This window comes from Artemia sp. Qi Xiang Cuo, chromosome 12 (assembly GCF_049724085.1).
Source record: "Artemia sp. Qi Xiang Cuo chromosome 12, ASM4972408v1, whole genome shotgun sequence".
In the NCBI taxonomy this organism is placed as follows: domain Eukaryota; kingdom Metazoa; phylum Arthropoda; class Branchiopoda; order Anostraca; family Artemiidae; genus Artemia; species Artemia sp. Qi Xiang Cuo.
The window spans coordinates 10,454,071-10,471,648 of record NC_142805.1 but is presented as its reverse complement, the minus strand read 5'-3'; the positions used below and the strand labels follow the sequence as shown (position 1 = coordinate 10,471,648).

Sequence of the window (17,578 nt, the reverse complement as noted above, 5' to 3'; positions counted from 1 at the left end):
TTATTTGAAATTGAGAAGACTAGTGTTTTTTTTTATTAGTAGAAAGTGATCAAAGATCAAATGCCCCCCCCACGCCTATAATTTCCAAAACACTTCTAATCAAAGTTTTGATATAGCCATTTTGTTCAGTGTATTGGAACGGTCTGGAAATTATGTCTTTAAGGATGACAAAACCCCCATCCCTCAGGGTAAGGGTTGTAAGTTATGCCCTGGGGACATAAGGTTTTTATAGAAAGCATGGTCATATATACTTTGGAGGGGGCTCATTGGAATGGTAATCAGATACTCTAGTGTTATTATTAAGAGTCAAAGTGATCGGTTGGCAGCTACCCCCCCCCCCCCACACACACACACGTTGTATTGTCCCGAATGTATCTAATATAAAGTTTAAGACTGCTATTCTATTCAAAATGCTTAAAATATCATATAACAAGGTCTTTGGGGTTGAAAAAATCCCAAGATATGAGCAAGGGTTATAAGCTATGCCCAGGGGTTATTTATGTTTCTTATGGAAGGTATGGTTCTTTAAGTTTAGAAGAGGCTCAGTCTTTCTCTCTGAAAAAGACTATGTCAATTCAAAACGAACAGAAATTAATCTAAAAATCTTTTTCAACAAAATAAGTTTTAGAATAAGTAAAGAACTCCATTAAACCAAAATGAACAAAAATAGAACAAAATAATCCACCAGGAAATCAACTACCACAAATCAGTATCAATAAATAAATGAAACCCAAATTAAATGAAACAAACGGAAATTAAAACAAATAAGAGTCAAACTCAAAACGAGCAGAAATGAATATGAGCAGGGTCAGGAGCGAACCTCCAGCATTTTTATTGGGGGACAAGAAGGGTCTATATCTGGATAGTCAAAGGGCATGGGATGTATAATATTTTTTCCTACGCATTATTGGGGGAGGGGCAGTCCCCCCCCTTGCCACCCCCACACGATGCCCCATAGTAGTGTTTCAAACCCCAAGATTTCTAAAATCAGAATAAAATGTGTACTTTGCTGATGAAAATTCTGTTAAATGTTTTCAATTTTATAACTTTAAGAAATCAAAAACAAATTAATATCTTAAGGAATAAATATCAGCATACGTATATTAAACTGACAATGCAGATTTTTTTCAGTAAATTCATTTGAATTTTTTTTCAAATGAGCTGGGAGCGACCCGGGTCAATTGTAACCGAAACTCTAAAAAACGAATTTTGATACCAACAGATACATCAAAAGAATCAAATTTTTATGCTGATGGTAAATATATAAGTTCATCAAGTTTAGTCCTAATTATCAAAAGTTATGCGGCTGAGAACATTTTCCTGATTTACGAAAAAGGAGGAAACACTCCCTAAAAATTGTAGAACCTTAATGAAAATCATACCATCAGATTCAGCGTATCAGAGAACCATACTCTAGAGGTTTCAAGCTCCTATCTGCAAAAATGCAGAATTTTGAATTTATTGCCAGAAGAAAAATCACGGATGCGTGTTTATTTGTTGGTTTTTTTTTATTGTTTTATTTTTTGGTTGTTTTTTCCCAAGGGGTGATTGTATCAACACAGTGGTCCTATAATATCGCGGGAGGGCTCATTCGAAGGAAAATTAAAATTTCTAGTGTCTTTTTAAGTAACAAAATTGGAGGGTAGCTAAGCCCCCTCCTACGCCAATTTTTTCCCAAAGTCACCCGATCAAAGTTTTGAAATAGCCATTTTCTTCAGCATGGTCAAAAAATATAATAACTATGTCTTTGAGGATGACTTAATGCCCAGAGTCCCCAGAGGAAGGGCTGCAAGTTATGAACTTTGCCCAATCTTTACATATAGTACTGGTTATTGGGAAGTATACAGACGTTTTCAGGGGAGGTTTTTTCTCGTATTGGCGGGATTTCAGGGGCTACGTGGGAGAATCTTTGCATGGAAGAAGTTTTCAGGGGGAAGGGACATTGCTATGAAGGGGGCGCCGGATTTCCCGGCATTATTTTAAAAAGCGATCAGAAATCAAATTAAAAAAAAACAAGTTTTTCAACTAAATGTAAGGAGCAACATCAAAACTTAAAACGAACAGAAATTAATACGTACATGATTGGGTTCACCCCCTAGTCAATACCTCGCTCTTTACGCTAAAGTTTTTTTTAGTACTTTCATAAGAGTTGTTTATTCTAATTAACAGCCTTTGTGATTAAGGGGTCATTTTTAAAGAATTGAAACAAAATTTAAACTTTAGCATAAAGAGCAAGTTATTTACTAGGGGGTGAACCCCCCTGATATATGTATTAAAAACATATGAATATAGAAGTTCGTTACTAAAATTATTCGTAAGTTACGTATATTTATTACTAATAAAAACGTTCGTAAGTAAAATTAAACGACTTTCGAGAAATCCATTTATACAAAAAAAGTAAAATTAATATACAAATTTCATTTTAATTATTCATTTACGGTGAGCCAAAAATCAAAATATGCATTAATTCAAAAATATTCAGAAATTAAATAAAAAAGGTTTTTTTTTTTAACTGAAAGCAAGGAGTGACATTAAAACTTAAAACAAACAAAAATTATTCCGTATATAAAAGAGGCTGTCCCCTCCTCAACGCCTCGTTCTTTACGCTAGAGTTTGACTCTTTCTAACAACTCTGTTTTTTAAAATAATTAAAACTTTAGCGTAAAGAGCGAGGCGTTGAGGAGGGGACAGCCCCTTTCATATACGGAATAATTTCTGTTCGTTTTAAGTTTTAGTGTTACTCCTTGCTTTCAGTTAAATTTTTTTTATTTAATTGAACCAAGCTCCACTCTAATAGCCCCGGGCATCGTGCTATTCGTATGCTCGTAATTTTGAATGGATTTTGACTCTTTAAGATTTAATTTGTTGAACTAAACTTTTAATATACGTGATTTATTGAAGTATTATTTAAGATTTTTTACTAAATTGATTTGTTTGTGGGTTCGCCGATTTATGTTGTTAAATAGCATTGAAATCAGCGGGCCACATAACGCCAAATCAAAAATCATTGGCAGCGCAATAACGCTGTCTAAGGAAAGATACAGGATAAGTCAAAGTATTACACACAGATTGTATAACATTATATAGCGACATATTCTCCACATTTAAAATTTGAAAGTATTCGAAAAATTTTAAGTTAAAGTTAGAATTATCAACTTATCCGTTGGGCATTATTTGACAAAGAATATCCAGAAAATCTGAACAAATCCTTGGCATCATTGCGGCAGAAACCTTAAATTAATCAAAAATTGTCAGGGATGCCAATTGAACGGAAAAATTGACTCCTAGAGTTTGAAAGTCACCTTCCCCTTTGTATCTTTGTTTGAACAAACGAATTGTATAACAATTACGCAGAAGTTTGTATTGTGTAAATCAGGGTGAACATTTCCGGAAGGGGTTACACTGAATATCGTTTTTATGTCTTTAATTCCCTTTACAAGCACAGCTCGGTCTCCTGATGCTGCATGATACAACTGATAACAATAGAAAAAGAGAATGGGTTGGTACCACTTATACATGCACATAAAATTTCTAAATTGTGAATAAAATATACATATTTTGTTTAAATTCATTTTTTTCTATTCTCAGCAGAGATTTCGTAAAATATGCTGATGCAGAGATAAATACTCCAGTAGCGCTGGCATTGTGTCAGATGCGACTAATTCCAGTCATAATTCTTGGCACAATTGGTTAAAAGAAATATTTAGAAAAGCGAAAATAGCGAGAAGTGTACATAGTGTACAGCATAATCAAACAGTCCGTGGTAACGAACTGTAAGTAAGGAGCGACCCGGCTCAATGGTAACCGAAACTCTAAAAAACGGAATTTTGATACCAATAGATACATAAGAAGAATCAGATTTTTATGCTGATTTCAAATGTATAAGTTTCATTAAGTTTAATCTTACCCATCAAAAGTTACGCGAAAATTTACTGAGAAAATTTGCCTTATTTTCAAAAAAAGGGAGAAAAAACCCCTAAAATTCATAGAACTTTCATGAAAATCACACCATCAGATTCAGAGTATCAGAGAACCCTATTGTAGAAGCTTCAAGCTCCTATCTGTACAAACGTGGAATTTTTTATTTTTTGCCAGAAGACAGATCATGCATACGTGTTTATTTGTTTTGTTTTTTTCAGGGATAACGATATCAATCCATTGGTCCAAGAATTTTACAAGAGGGCTCATTCGAACGGAAATTAAAAGTTCTAGTGCCCTTTTTCAGTGACCAAAAAAATTGGAGGGCAACTTGGCCATCTTCCACGCTCATTTTATCACGAAGTCACCCAATCAAAATTTTGACATAGCCATTTTATTCAGCATAGTCGAAAATCTAATTAATATGTCTTTGATGATGACTTAATCCCCACAGTTCCCGGGGGAAGGTTCTCCCAGTTCCCCCAAAGTTATATACTTTGCCCATTGCTTACATAAAATTTCCCAGCATTATTTAAAAAACGATCAGAAATTAAATAAAAAACAAGTTTTTTTCAACTGAAAGTAAGGAGCAACATTAAAACTTAAAACGAACAGAAATAATTACGTATATGAGATGGTTCGCCCCCTAGTCAATATCTCGCTCTTTACGCTAAAGTTTTTTTAGTACTTTAAAAAGAGATATCTATTCTAATTAACCGGCCTTTGTGATTCAGGGTTTTGTGATTCGAACAAAATTCGAACTTTAGCGTAAAGAGCGAGGTATTGACTAGGGAGCGAACTCCCTAATCTACGTAATAAAATCATACGAATATAGAAATTCGTTACGAAAGTTAATTCGTAAGTTACGTCTGAACAAAATTTCGAAAAAGCCAATTAGCCAAAAAAAAAGAAAAATTAATATGCGAATTTCGTTTTAATTATTCATGTACGGTGAGCCAAAATCAAAACTGCGTTAATTCACAAACGTTCAGAAATTAACTAAAAAAACAAGTTCTTTTTAACTGAAAGTAAGGAGCGACATTAAAACTTTAAACGAACAGAAATTATTCCGTACATGAAAGGGGCTGTCCCCTCCTCAACGCCTCGCTCTTTACGCTGAAGTTTGACTCTGTCTCACAACTTTATTTGTTAAAACAATAAAAAACTTTAGCGTAAAGAGCGAGGCGTTGAGAAGGGGACAGCCCCTTTCATATGCGGAATAATTTCTGTTCGTTTTAAGTTTTAATGTCGCTCCTTACTTGCAGTTGAAAAAACTTGTTTTTTTTAGTTAATAGTGTACAAAGAGGCAGTCCTACTTTTGTGGCTTAGTATGTAAATCCGAAAACGTGAGAAATAGGAAGTTATCAGCTCTTATTAGGCATTAGAATTACAAATAGTGGAATAGGAGTTTCAGTTAAATACTGGAAATAAAAATTAAAACCATTAAATTGTTCCTGTAGCAGATCCCTCTTTACCAATTGCCTTAATCAAACGACATCTGATTTGACCCACATTGTTATAGTACAAATATCATTATAAAAAGTACTAAGTCTTATTTTCTTTTTCGATTATTTTTTTTCATTCAAGAAATTATATTTACTAACAGTGAATATAATTTCCTGAATGAAAAAAATAAATACAGAATCACTGTATATAGAATCACCTTCTTATTCTTCAGTGATTCTATTTCTGCCCTATTTGCAGATGTAGAGCGTGTATTCATTTCCAATTTTGAAAGTTTTAATTATAAAAAGGTATTAATTATAATTCTTAATTACAATTAAATCTTAACTTATCCGATATAATATCATTAATACCTTTTGTGTTTAGCAATATCTAAAGTGGAAGCTTGGATGGAAGGACTCCATGATTATCGACTTAACGTTGAAATTTTGTGGAAGAAAAAACGTTCATTGTTAGAGCACATATCAGCTATATGTGTCGTAAAAAAGGAATTAGAATGCTTGGAGAAATCTCTCACGGAAAAGCAGAAAGTTCTGCTGGAAAGGAACTCCTTGGGAGAGTCCCAAACATCTGCCGAATTTTTGAGCCTTGAACACCAGAAGCTGGAACCTGTCTTGAAGGTAAATTACTAATAAACGAACATTTTGTAAGATGTAATAGAGGGCAAAACTTTAATTTAAGCAAGCGTAGACAGATAATAAAATACGAAAAAAGTTAAGAATTTTTTACCTTGGATTTCAAAAGCTAAAACCTGTCTTAAAGTCTAGTTACAGGTAAATGATAATTCTGAAATATGCAAAAGACAGATGCACCAGTTGAAAGGATCTAGAGGAGTGGGGCAGAGGCCCCCACCCTAGATATTGAAATAAACCTTTTTGGGGGCATTTTATTGAAAAGGCCTTTTTGGTGGTTTCATTGAAAAATAGACAAAAATGTCAAATTTGCCCCCCGGCAAATTTTTTCAAATATTGTTTTACTCTTCGCCACTAAATTTTGGGAATCGATGCCACTGGGTGGGGCATAATAAAAGTATAAAGAGGAGGAGGTTTAAATCCCATGAACTTTGTCTAATGTTCATAAATAAGGGTTTTTACCTAGACAAACTTGTGAGACAGAGAAATTCTTTAGTGGTGGGGGGGGGTGGTGGTATTTGTGTCAAAATAGGTAGCCTCCTCCTTTGATAATACTTCTACTTCTACCACTGCTAACGATTAAATCCAGAACCAGGCCGCCTAAGGCCAACAGAGCTGCGTGCGCTCATCCTCCATCTCATCCTTTTCAAAGTTTCCCTCTTTACATCCTCTCAAAAAGTTTTGTTTTTCTTCAAATCCTTTCTTACGACCTCTACTCACCTCATTCAGGACGACCTGCTGTTTTTTGGGCCCTAGATGAATGACCAAAAAGGATAATCTTGGGCAATTTGTCGTCCTTCATCCACCAAACGTGTCCTAGCCATCTCAAACATTCTTTCATAATAGCCCTAGGAGCTGGGACAGAACTCAGTTAAATGAGTTAAACTGGTTCAACGGGTTAAACCAGTCAGTCAAACGGGTTAACTCAGTTAAACCTAAAATATTCGTAGACAATTCTTCTTGAAAATACCTAACAAATCCTCCAGAATCATCCGAAGCCCCCACGCTTCAGAGCCATTCTTTACCACTTTCATTACTATAGCTTCCAATATTCTAGTCTTAAGTCACAACTTAGCTTCCTGTTCTTCCAAGCTTTTTCAACTTTGAAAACAAAACACCCTGAGCCTTGGCTAGTCTTCTTCTTACACTATCATTACATCCACCATCCTCATTAATCTTTACTACCCATCTTTATCCACCATCCTTACTACCCAGGTATTTGAAGCTATCCAGCTGATCGATCTTTTCGTTGCGTCAGGTTTTGTTACCTATTCAACATCATTTATTCCAATTTAAGCTACTTCATCTTCCTAAAATTAATTTTCAAACCCATTCTTGTGCCCTGAACTCTCAGTGCCTCCAAAAATCATTTTTTGGAGGCAAAAAAATCATTTAAATTAAAACGTTTTTATTTAAAACGTTCAAATCACGTTCATAACCTATGAGAGTTTTACTTTCTCATTTAATTTTTTACTGTTCCATAGCTTTTGCTGTGTTCCTCAGGACAAAGTCTGTCAAATATTACGATTAAATGGGGTTAGAACACAATCCTGCATGACTCCTGATTCATTACAAGACGAGCTGTTGACCGAATTTCCTACCGTAACTGCAGCAATGGGGCTCTCGTACATAGCACTAATCCCTTTAATGTATTTATATGGCATACCATAAAAAATAGGTCCGCCACAAAAACCTCCTGGATGCTGTCCTTGTTTTTCTCCTTTTTTTATTTTGGTGACTAGCATGGTTCACCTGTTGTTACATGTTTCTAAATTTTGACTTTTTATTTATAAGTGAACAGACAGTGTGGTCTAAAAAATTATTAACATTATAGGCAGCGCGCGAGCGCTGCCAAAGTAAAGAACGATGTGGGCACAATGTGTTTTTTTTTTTCTCCATACCCGGGCACTTCGTATTGAACAAGTTGTCGTAAAACTTCGAAAAGGGCTCATTCAATTGGAAATTGGAGTGGCTAGTGCCCTTTTTAATAGTCAAAAGTGATTGGAGGGCAACTAGCCCCCCCCCCCCCCACGCCCATCATTCCCCCAAAAACATCCAATCAAAATTTTGAGATAGCCATTTTGTTCAGCGTAGTTGATTTTCGCATAGAAAATATGTTTTTGAGGAGGACACTCCCCCACAACCCTCTGGGCAAGGGTTTTAATTTATGCCCTGAGGGCATATAAGAACGATGTTGGCACAATTTACTATTTATTTTTTTTTTTCTTTAGAGCAGGGCACTTCATATGGAAGGGGTCGTCGTAGAAACTTCAAAAAGGGCTCATTCGATTGGAAATTGAGAGTTCTAGTGCCCTTTTTAATAGTCAAAAGCGATTGGAGGGAAACTAACCGCCCCTCCCCACGCCCATCATTTCCCCAAACACATCAAATCAAAATTTTGAGACAGCCATTTTGTTCAGCGTAGTTGATTTCCCCATAGAAAATATGTTTTTGAGGAGGACACTCCCCCAAAGCCCTCAGGGCAAGGATTTTTAGTTATGCCCTGGAGGCATATAAGGTTTATATAGAAGGCGTTGTCGTAGAAACTTCAAAACAGGCTAATTCGATTGGAAATTCGAAGGGCTAGTACCCTTTTTAATAGTCGAAAGTTATTGGAGGGCAACTAGCCCTCCCTCGCCCAACTCCCATCATTCCCCCAAACACATCCAATCAAAATTTTGAGATAGCCATTTTGTTCAGGGTAGTTTGATTTCCAGATAAAAAATATGTTTTTGAGGAGGACACTCCCCCACAGCCCTCAGGGCAAGGGTATTAAGTTATGACCTGGGGGCATATAAGGTTCTTAAAGAAGACGTTGTCGTAAAAACTTCAAAAAAAGCTCATTCGATAGGAAATTTAAAGGGCTAGTGCCCTTTTTAATAGTCAAAAGTTATTGGAGTGAAACTAGCCCCCCCCACTCCCATCATTCCCCCAAACACATCCAATAAAAATTTTGAGATAGCCATTTTGTTCAGCGTAGTTGATTTCCAGATATAAAATATATTTTTGAGGAGGACACTCCCCCACAACCCTCAGGGCAAGGATTATAAGTTATGCCCTTGGGGCATATAAGATTTTCGTTGAAATCTTTGTCGTAGAAACTTGAAAAAGGGTTCATTCGATCTGAAATTCAAAGGGCTTGTACCCTTTTTAATAGTCTAAAGTGATTTGAGGGCAACTAAACCCCCCCCCCCCTCTCACGCCCGCCTTTTCCCCAAACACATCCGAACTAAATTTTTAAATAGCCATTTTATTCAACGTAGTTGAAAGTTTTTGAAATTAAGGCTTTAAGGATGACAGCACCTCCCCCACAGCCCTCAGGGCAAGGATTGTAAGTTAGGCCCTGGGGGCATATAAAGTTTTTATTGAAAGCGTTGGCGTAAAAACTTCAAAAGAGCTCATTCAATTGGAAATCGAAAGGGCTAGTACCTTTTTTAATAGTTCAAAGTGATTGGATAGCGACTAACGCCCCTCTCACGCCCACCATTTCCCAAAACATATCCAATCAAAATTTTGAGACATCGATTTTGTTCGACGTTGTTAAACGTTCTGGAAATTAGGTCTTTTAGGATGATAACCTACTCAGAGCCCTCAGTGCAAGGGTTGTAAGTTATGCCCTGGGGGCATATAAGGTTTATGTAGAAAGTTATTGTATAAATCATAGGTAGCAAGATCGCGCTGCCTAAGTAAAGAACGGGGTCACTTGAGAACGAGACAAGAAACGGGGACTAAGTAAAGAGTAGGACACTCCCCACAACCCTTAGGGCCAGGGTTTTAGGTTATGTCCTAGGGGCATATAAGAACAATATTGGCATAATGTGTTATTTATTAATTTTTTCCTTTAGAGCAGGACACTTCGTATCGAAGAAGTTGTCGTAGAAACTTCGAAAAGCGCTCATTGAATGGTAAATTGTAGTGGCTTGTGCCCTTTTTAATAGTGGAAAGTGATTGGAAGGCGACTAACACCCCTTACACCCGAACCATTTCGCGAAACACATCCAATCAAAATTTGAAACAGCCATTTTGTTCAGCGTAGTTGATTTCCAGATAGAAATTATGTTTTTGAGGACAATCCCCCACAGCCCTTAGGGCAAGGGTTGTAAGTTATGCCCTGGGGAATAAAAGTTGTTACAGACGGTGTTGTCGTAGGAACTTTAAAAAAGGCTCTTTCAATTGGATATTCAGAGGGCTAGTGCCCTTTTTAATACTCAAAAGTGATTAGAGGGCAACTAACCCGCCTCTCACGCCCACCTTTTCCCCAAACACATCCAATCAAAACCTTGAGATACCCATGTTATTCAACGTAGTTTTACGTTCTGGAAATTAGGTCTTTGAAGATGGCACCACCCCCCCCCCACAGCCCTCAGGGCAAGGGCTGTAAGTTATGCTCCGGGGGGCATATAAGGTTTTTATATAACGCGTTGTCGTAGAAACTTCAAAAGGGGCTCATTCGATTGGAAATTGAATGTGTAGTGCCCTTTTTAATAGTCGAAAACCCCTATGCCTTCCCAAGGCCAGAACAAAATTTGCAGTTCACTGAAAAAATACAAATTAATGTGCGTTGTTAGTTTAATATACATATACTGATACTTAGAAATCAAAATGTTAATATTATTTGATTTATTAAAGTTATAAAAGTAAAAAAATTTATATTTTTTCAGTAAAGTGCAAATTTTGTTCTGGCCAAGGGAAGGCATTGGGGTTTTGCGCCCAACTTTTGTTAATTTCTGCTCCTTTTGAGTTTGACTCGGTTAATTATTGTAATTTCTGCTCGTTTTGGATTTCATTTACTTATCGATACTGATTTGTGGTAGTTTCACGCTTGGTAGATTATTTTATTTCATTTTTGCTCGTTTTTTGTTTAATGGAGTTCTTTACTTTTCTTTGAAAAACTCATTTCGTGGAAACAGTTTTTTAAATTAATTAACTAAAAAGATCAGTATTTTTTTCAGTAGAGTGCAAATTATGTTATGGCCATCGGAAGGCATCGGGGGTACCCTCCAATCACCTTTGACTATTAAAAAGGGCACTAGCCATCTCAATCTCCAATTGAATGAGCCCCTTTTGAAGTTTTTACGACAACGCTATCTATAAAAAGCCTTATATGTCCCCAGGGCATAACTTACAACCTTTGCTCTGGGGAGCTCTGGGGGGTTTGTCATCCTCAAATATATAATTTCAAGAATTTTCAACTACGTTGAACAAACTGGCCATCTCTAAACTTTGATTGAATGTGTTTGGAGAAATGGTGGGTGTGAGAGGGGGGCTAATTACTCTCAATTCACTTTCGACTATTAAAATTGGCACTAGCCCTTTTGAATTTCCAATCAAATGAGCCTTTTTTAAATTTCTACAACAACTTTCTATATAAACCTTATATATCCCCAGGGTATAACATTCAACCCTTCCACTGAGGGCTTTGAGGGGGTTATCATCCTAATAGACCTAATTTCCAGAACTTTCAACTACGTTGAACAAAATGGATATCTCAAGTTTTGATTTGATGTGTTTGGGCATATGGTGGGTGTGAGGGGGGTTGGTTGCCCTTCAATCACTTTCGACTATTAAAAATGGCACTAGCCCTTTCAATATATAATTGAAATATTACGTTTAAATGGGGTTAGAACACAATCCTGCATGACTCCTGATTCATTACGAGACGAGCTATTGACCACATTTCCTACCTTAACTGCACCAATGGGGCTCTCGTACATAGCACTAATCCCTTTCATGTATTTACATGGCATACCATACAAAAAAAGGTCCGCCACAAGAACTTCCTGGATGCTCTCCTTGTTTTTCTTCTTTTTTTTTATTTTGGTGACTAGCAGGGTTTACCTGTTGTTACATGTTTCTAAATTTTGCTTTTTATTTATAAGTGAACAGACAGTGTGGTCTAAAACATTATTCACATTAACTAAAAAGATCAGATTTCTAGATATATAGATATTTTATTGCAAAACCAAAGCCTCTTTGGGCCATGGCAAAAAAAGAAAAAATAAACACCTGAACACAAAATTATAACACATGATAATAACACACAACGATAAAAACGCAGTAATAAATAACATAATAAAATAACATATTAAAAAAAAATAACAATTAAATAACATAATAATTACAAAAGCAAAAACAATACAAACATAATAATACACATAATAGATATTAAATATTTTAGATACTTAACGCTCTAAAGCCAAAAGGGTGATGGTTACAAAAAATAAAAAACAAACAAAACAAATAGCTTACATAGATTGAACATTATTTTCAGCACTCACCTCACCCCTTACTAAAATCGCTCTCTGTATGTCATTCCTAGATTATATCGTTGCACCTGAACATGAAGGGAATGTCATACATTTAAAATATACCTCCATTGTAGTCTATCTCACTGAGACTAAGCTAATTATCTCAAAATGCAGACAGAAACCGGTTTTCTTAGATCATACATATTAAACTTCTTGGGTGTTTAGGCAGCGCAATAGCGCTACCTAATTAAAGAATGATGTTGGCACAATATATATTTTTTTTTTTGGTTTTTCCATATCAGGGCACTTCGTATCGAAGCAGTTGTCGTAGAAACTTCGAAAAGGACTCATTCGATTGGAGATTGGAATGGCTTGTGCCCTTTTTAATAGTCGAAAGTGATTGGAGGGCAACTACCCCCCCCCCCCCACGCCCATCATTTCCCCAAACACGTCCAATCAAAGTTTATAGATAGCCATTTTGTTCAGCGTAGTTGATTTCCGGATAAAAAATATGTCTTTGAGGAGGACACTCCCCCACAACCCTCATGGCAAGGGTTTTAAGTTCTGCCCTGGGGGCATATAAGAACGATGTTGGCGCAATGTATTATTTAGTATTTTTTTTTTCTTTTGAGCTGGACACTTTCTATCGAAGAAGTTGTCGTAGAAACTTTGAAAAGGTCTCATTCAATTTGAAATCGGAGTGGCTTGTGCCCTTTTTAATAGTCGAAAGTTATTGGAAGGCGACTAACACCTCTTCCACGCCCACCATTTCCCGAAACACATCCAATCAAAATTTCGAGATAGCCATTTTGCTCAGCGTAGTTGATTTCCAGATAGAAATTATGTTTTTGAGGAGGACACTCCCCCACAGCCTTCAGGGCAAGGGTTGTAAGTTATGCCCTGGGGGCTTATGAGGTTTTTAAAGAAGGAGATGTCGTAGAAACTTCGAAAGGGGCTCATTCAATTGGAAATTGGAAGGGCTAGTGCCTATTTTAATAGTCGAAAGTAATTGGAGGGCAACTAGCCCATCCCGCACACCCATCATTCCCCCAAACACATCATATCAAAATTTTGAGATAGCCATTTTGTTCAGCATAGTTGATTTCCAAATAGAAAATATTTTTTTGAGGAGGAGACTCTCCCACAACCCTCAGGGCAAGGGTTTTTAGTTATGTCCTTGGGGGTATATAAGAACGATGTTTGCAAAATTATTTATTTATATTTTTTTCCTTTCGATCAGGGCACTTCGTATCCAAGGAGTTGTCGTAGAAACTTCGAAAATAGTTCATTCAATTGGAAATTGGAGTGGTTTGTGCCCTTTTTAATAGTCGAAAGTGATTTGAGGGCAACTAACCCCGCTCTCACGCCCACCTTTTCCCCAAACACAGCCAATCAAAACTTTTAGATAGCCATTTTATTCAACGTAGTTGAAAGTTTTGGAAATTAGGTCTTTAAGGATGCTAACCCTTCCCCCACAGCCGTCAGGGCAAGGGTTGTAAGTTATGCCCTGGGGGCATATAAAGCTTTTATTGAAAGCGTTGTCGTAGAAACTTCAGAAAGGCTCAATCAATTGGAAATTGAAAGGGCTAGTGCCTTTTTTAATAGTTGAAAGTATTTGGATAGCGACTAAAGCCCCTCTCACGCCCAACATTTTCCCAAACAAATCCAATCAAAATTTTGGAGATATCCATTCTGTTTAACGTAGTTGAAAGTTCTGGAAATTAGGTCTTTTTGGATGATAACCCCTTCAGAGCCCTCAGTGCGAGGGTTGTAAGTTATGCCCTGGGGGCATATAAGGTTTATATAGAAAGTTGTTGTAAAAATTTCAAAAAGGGCTCATTTAATTGGAAATTGAAATTGCCCTTTTTCATAGGCAGCGTAATTGCGGTGCCTAAGTAAAGAACGATGTTGGCACAATATATTTTTTTTTCCATGCCAGGGCACATAGTATCGAAGGAGTTGTCGTAAAAACATCGAAAAGGGCTCATTCGATTGGAAATTGGAGTGGCTAGTGCACTTTTTAATAGTCGAAAGTGATTGGAAGGCAGGTAACACCCCTTCCACGCCCACCATTTCCCCAAACACATCCAATCAAAATTTTGAGATAGCCATTTCTCAGCGTAGTTGATTTCCACATATAAATTATGTTTTTGAAGAGAACACTCCCCCACAGCCCTCAAGGCAAGGGTTGTAAGTTATGCCCTGAGGGCATATAAGGTTTTTTATAGAAGGTGTTGTCGCAGAAACTTCAAAAAAGCTCGTTTGATTGGAAAAAAGGGCAAGTGCCCTTTTTAATAGTCAAAAGTAACTGGAGGGCAACTAATCACCCTCTCACGCCCACTTTTTCCCCAAACACATCCAATCAAAATTTTGAGATAGCAATTTTGTTCAACGTAGTTCAAAATTCCGGAAACTAGGTCTTCGAGGATGACAACCCCCCAAGAACCCTCAGGGCAAGGGTTATAAGTTATGCCCTGTTGGCAAATAAGATTTACAAAGAAAACGTTGTCGTAGAAACTTTAAAAAGGGCTCATTTAATTGGAAATTGAAATTGCCCTTTTTCATAGGCAGCATAATAGCGGTGCCTAAGTAAAGAACGATGTTGGCACAATATATTTTTTTTCCATGCCAGGGCACTTCGTATCGAAGGAGTTGTCATAAAAACATCGAAAAGGGCTCATTCGATTGGAAATTGGAATGGCTAGTGCGCTTTTTAATAGTCGAAAGTGATTGGAAGGCAGAAAACACCCCTTCCACGCCCACCATTTCCCCAAACACATCCAATCAAAATTTTGAGATAGCCATTTCTCAGCGTAGTTGATTTCCACATATAAATTATGTTTTTGAAGAGAACACTCCCCCACAGCCCTCAAGGCAAGGGTTGTAAGTTATGCCCTGGGGGCATATAACGTTTTTTATAGAAGGTGTTGTCGCAAAAAACTTCAAAAAGGCTCGTTCGATTGGAAAAAAGAGCTAGTGCCCTTTTTAATAGTCAAAAGTGACTGGAGGGCAACTAATCGCCCTCTCATGCCCAGCTTTTCCCCAAACATATCCAATCAAAATTTTGAGATAGCAATTTTGTTCAACGTAGTTGAAAATTTCGGAAAGTAGATCTTTGAGGATGACAACCCCCCAAGAACCCTCAGGGCAAGGGTTATAAGTTATGCCCTGTTAGCAAATAAGGTTTTCAAAGAAAACGTTGTCATAGAAACTTCAAAAAGGGCTCATCTGATTGGAAATTGAAATGGCTAGTGCCCTTTTTAGTTGTCGAAAGTGATTGGAAGGCAACTAACACCCCTTCCACGCCCACCATTTATCCAAACATATCGAATCAAAATTTTGAGATAACCATTTTGTTCAAAGTAGTTGATTTCAAGATTTAAAATATGTTCTAAGGGCCGGAAATTATATCTAAGAGGATAACACTCCCCTTCAGCCCTCTGGGTAAGGGTTGTAAGTTATGGCCTTGGGGCATATAAGGTTTTTATTGAAAACTTTGGCGTAGAATTTTGAAAAAGGGCTTTATCGATCGGAAATTCAAAAGGGCTAGTGCCCTTTTTAATAGTCGAAAGTGATTGAAGGAAAAAAAAAAACCATCTCACGCCCACCTTTTCCCCAAACACATCCAATCAAAATTTTTAGACAGCTATTTCTTCAACATAGTTAAAAGTCTTAGAAATTAGGTCTTTGAGGATGATAACCGCCTCAGAGCCCTCGGGGCAAAAGCTGTAAGTTATGCCCTGGGGGCATATAAGGTTCTTATAGATATTGATGTTGTAGAAACATCAAAAAGAGCTCATTCGATTGGAAATTAGAAGAGCTTGTGCCCTACGAAACGTCAAGAACGATGTTGGCACAATGTATTATTTTTTCTTCTTCTTCTTTTTCCATACCAGGAAACTTCGTATCGAAGGAGTTGTCGTAAAAATTTCGAAAAGGGCTCATTCGATTGAAAATTAAAATGGCTAGTGCCCTTTTGAATAGTCGAAAGTGATTGGAAGGCAGGTAACACACAGTCCACGCCCACCATTTCCCCAAACACATCCAATCAAAATTTTGAGATAGCCATTTTTTTTCAGCTTAGTTGATTTTCAAATTAAAAATATGTTTTTCAGGAGGTCACTCTCCCACAACCCCTAGGGCAAGGGTTGTAAGTTATACCCTGGGGGCATATAAGGCCGATGTTGGCACAATGTATTATTTATTATTTTTTTTTCCTTTAGACCAGGGCACTTCGTATCGAAGAAGTTGTCCTAGAAACTTCAAAAAGGGCTCTTTCAATTGGAAATTGGAGCGGCTTGTGCCCTTTTTAATAGCCGAAAGTGATTGGAAGGCAACTAACACCCCTTCCACGCCCACCATTTCTCAAAACAAATGCAATCAAAATTTTGAGATAGCCATTTTGTTCAGCGTAGTTGATTGCCATATAGAAAATATGTTTTAAGGAGGTCACTCCCCCACAGCCGTCAGGGTAAGGGTTGTAAGTTATGTCCTGGGGGCATAGAAAGTTTTTTATAGAAAGCGTTGTCAGAGGAACTTCAAAAAAGGTTCATTCAATTGGAAACCCAATGTTCTATTTAAACTATTCTCCTTATATATTCAAAGGGCTAGTGCCCTTTTAAATAGTCAAAAGTGATTGGAGGGCAATTAACCCCCTCTCACGCCAACCTTTTTCCCAAACACATCCAATCAAAATTTTAAGATAGCCATTTTGTTCAACGTAGTTTAAAGTTGTGGAAATTAGGTCTTTGCGGTTGACAGCCCCCCCCCCCCCCCCACAGCCCTCAGGGCAAGGATTTTAAGTTATGCCCTGGGGGTATATAAGGTTTTTATAGAACGTGTTTCCGTAGAAACTTCAAAAAGGGCTCATTCAATTGGAAATTTAAATGGCTAGTGCCCTTTTTAATAGTCTAAAGTGATTGGAAGGCAACTAACACCCCTTCCATGCTCGCCATTTCCCTAAACACATCCAATCAAAATTTTGAGATAGCTATTTTGTACCACGCAGTTTAAAATTCAGTAAATTATACCTTTGAGCAGGACACTCCCTCCACAGTCTTCAGAGCAAGGGTTATAAGTTATGTCCTAGGGTCATATAAGTTTTTACTGAAATTTTCGTCGTAGAAACTTGAGAAAAGGCTAATTCGATTTGAAATTCAAAGGTCTAGTGCACCTTTTAATAGCGAAAGTAATTTGAGGGCAACTAGCCCCCCTTTCACGCCCACCTTTCCTCCAAACACATTCAATCAAAATTTTGAGATAGCTATTTCGTTTATCGCAGTTGAAAGTTCTGGGAACTTGGTCTTTGATGAGGAC

The 17,578-nt window shown here is 37.2% G+C and overlaps 1 protein-coding gene across 2 annotated transcripts in view; it reads left to right on the top strand.

The window, feature by feature from the left end:
• Positions 1-5,753: 5,753 nt before the first annotated feature.
• The window catches only part of zormin (spectrin and immunoglobulin domain-containing protein zormin), a 168,240-nt gene continuing 156,415 nt past the window's right edge, over positions 5,754-17,578 (top strand). For both annotated transcript variants that reach the window (XM_089097975.1, XM_089097974.1), the window contains exon 1: positions 5,754-6,002. In XM_089097975.1, the coding sequence (XP_088954101.1) occupies positions 5,772-6,002 (231 nt within the window). In that variant the 5' untranslated portion in view covers positions 5,754-5,771. The remainder of the gene's footprint in view (positions 6,003-17,578) is intronic.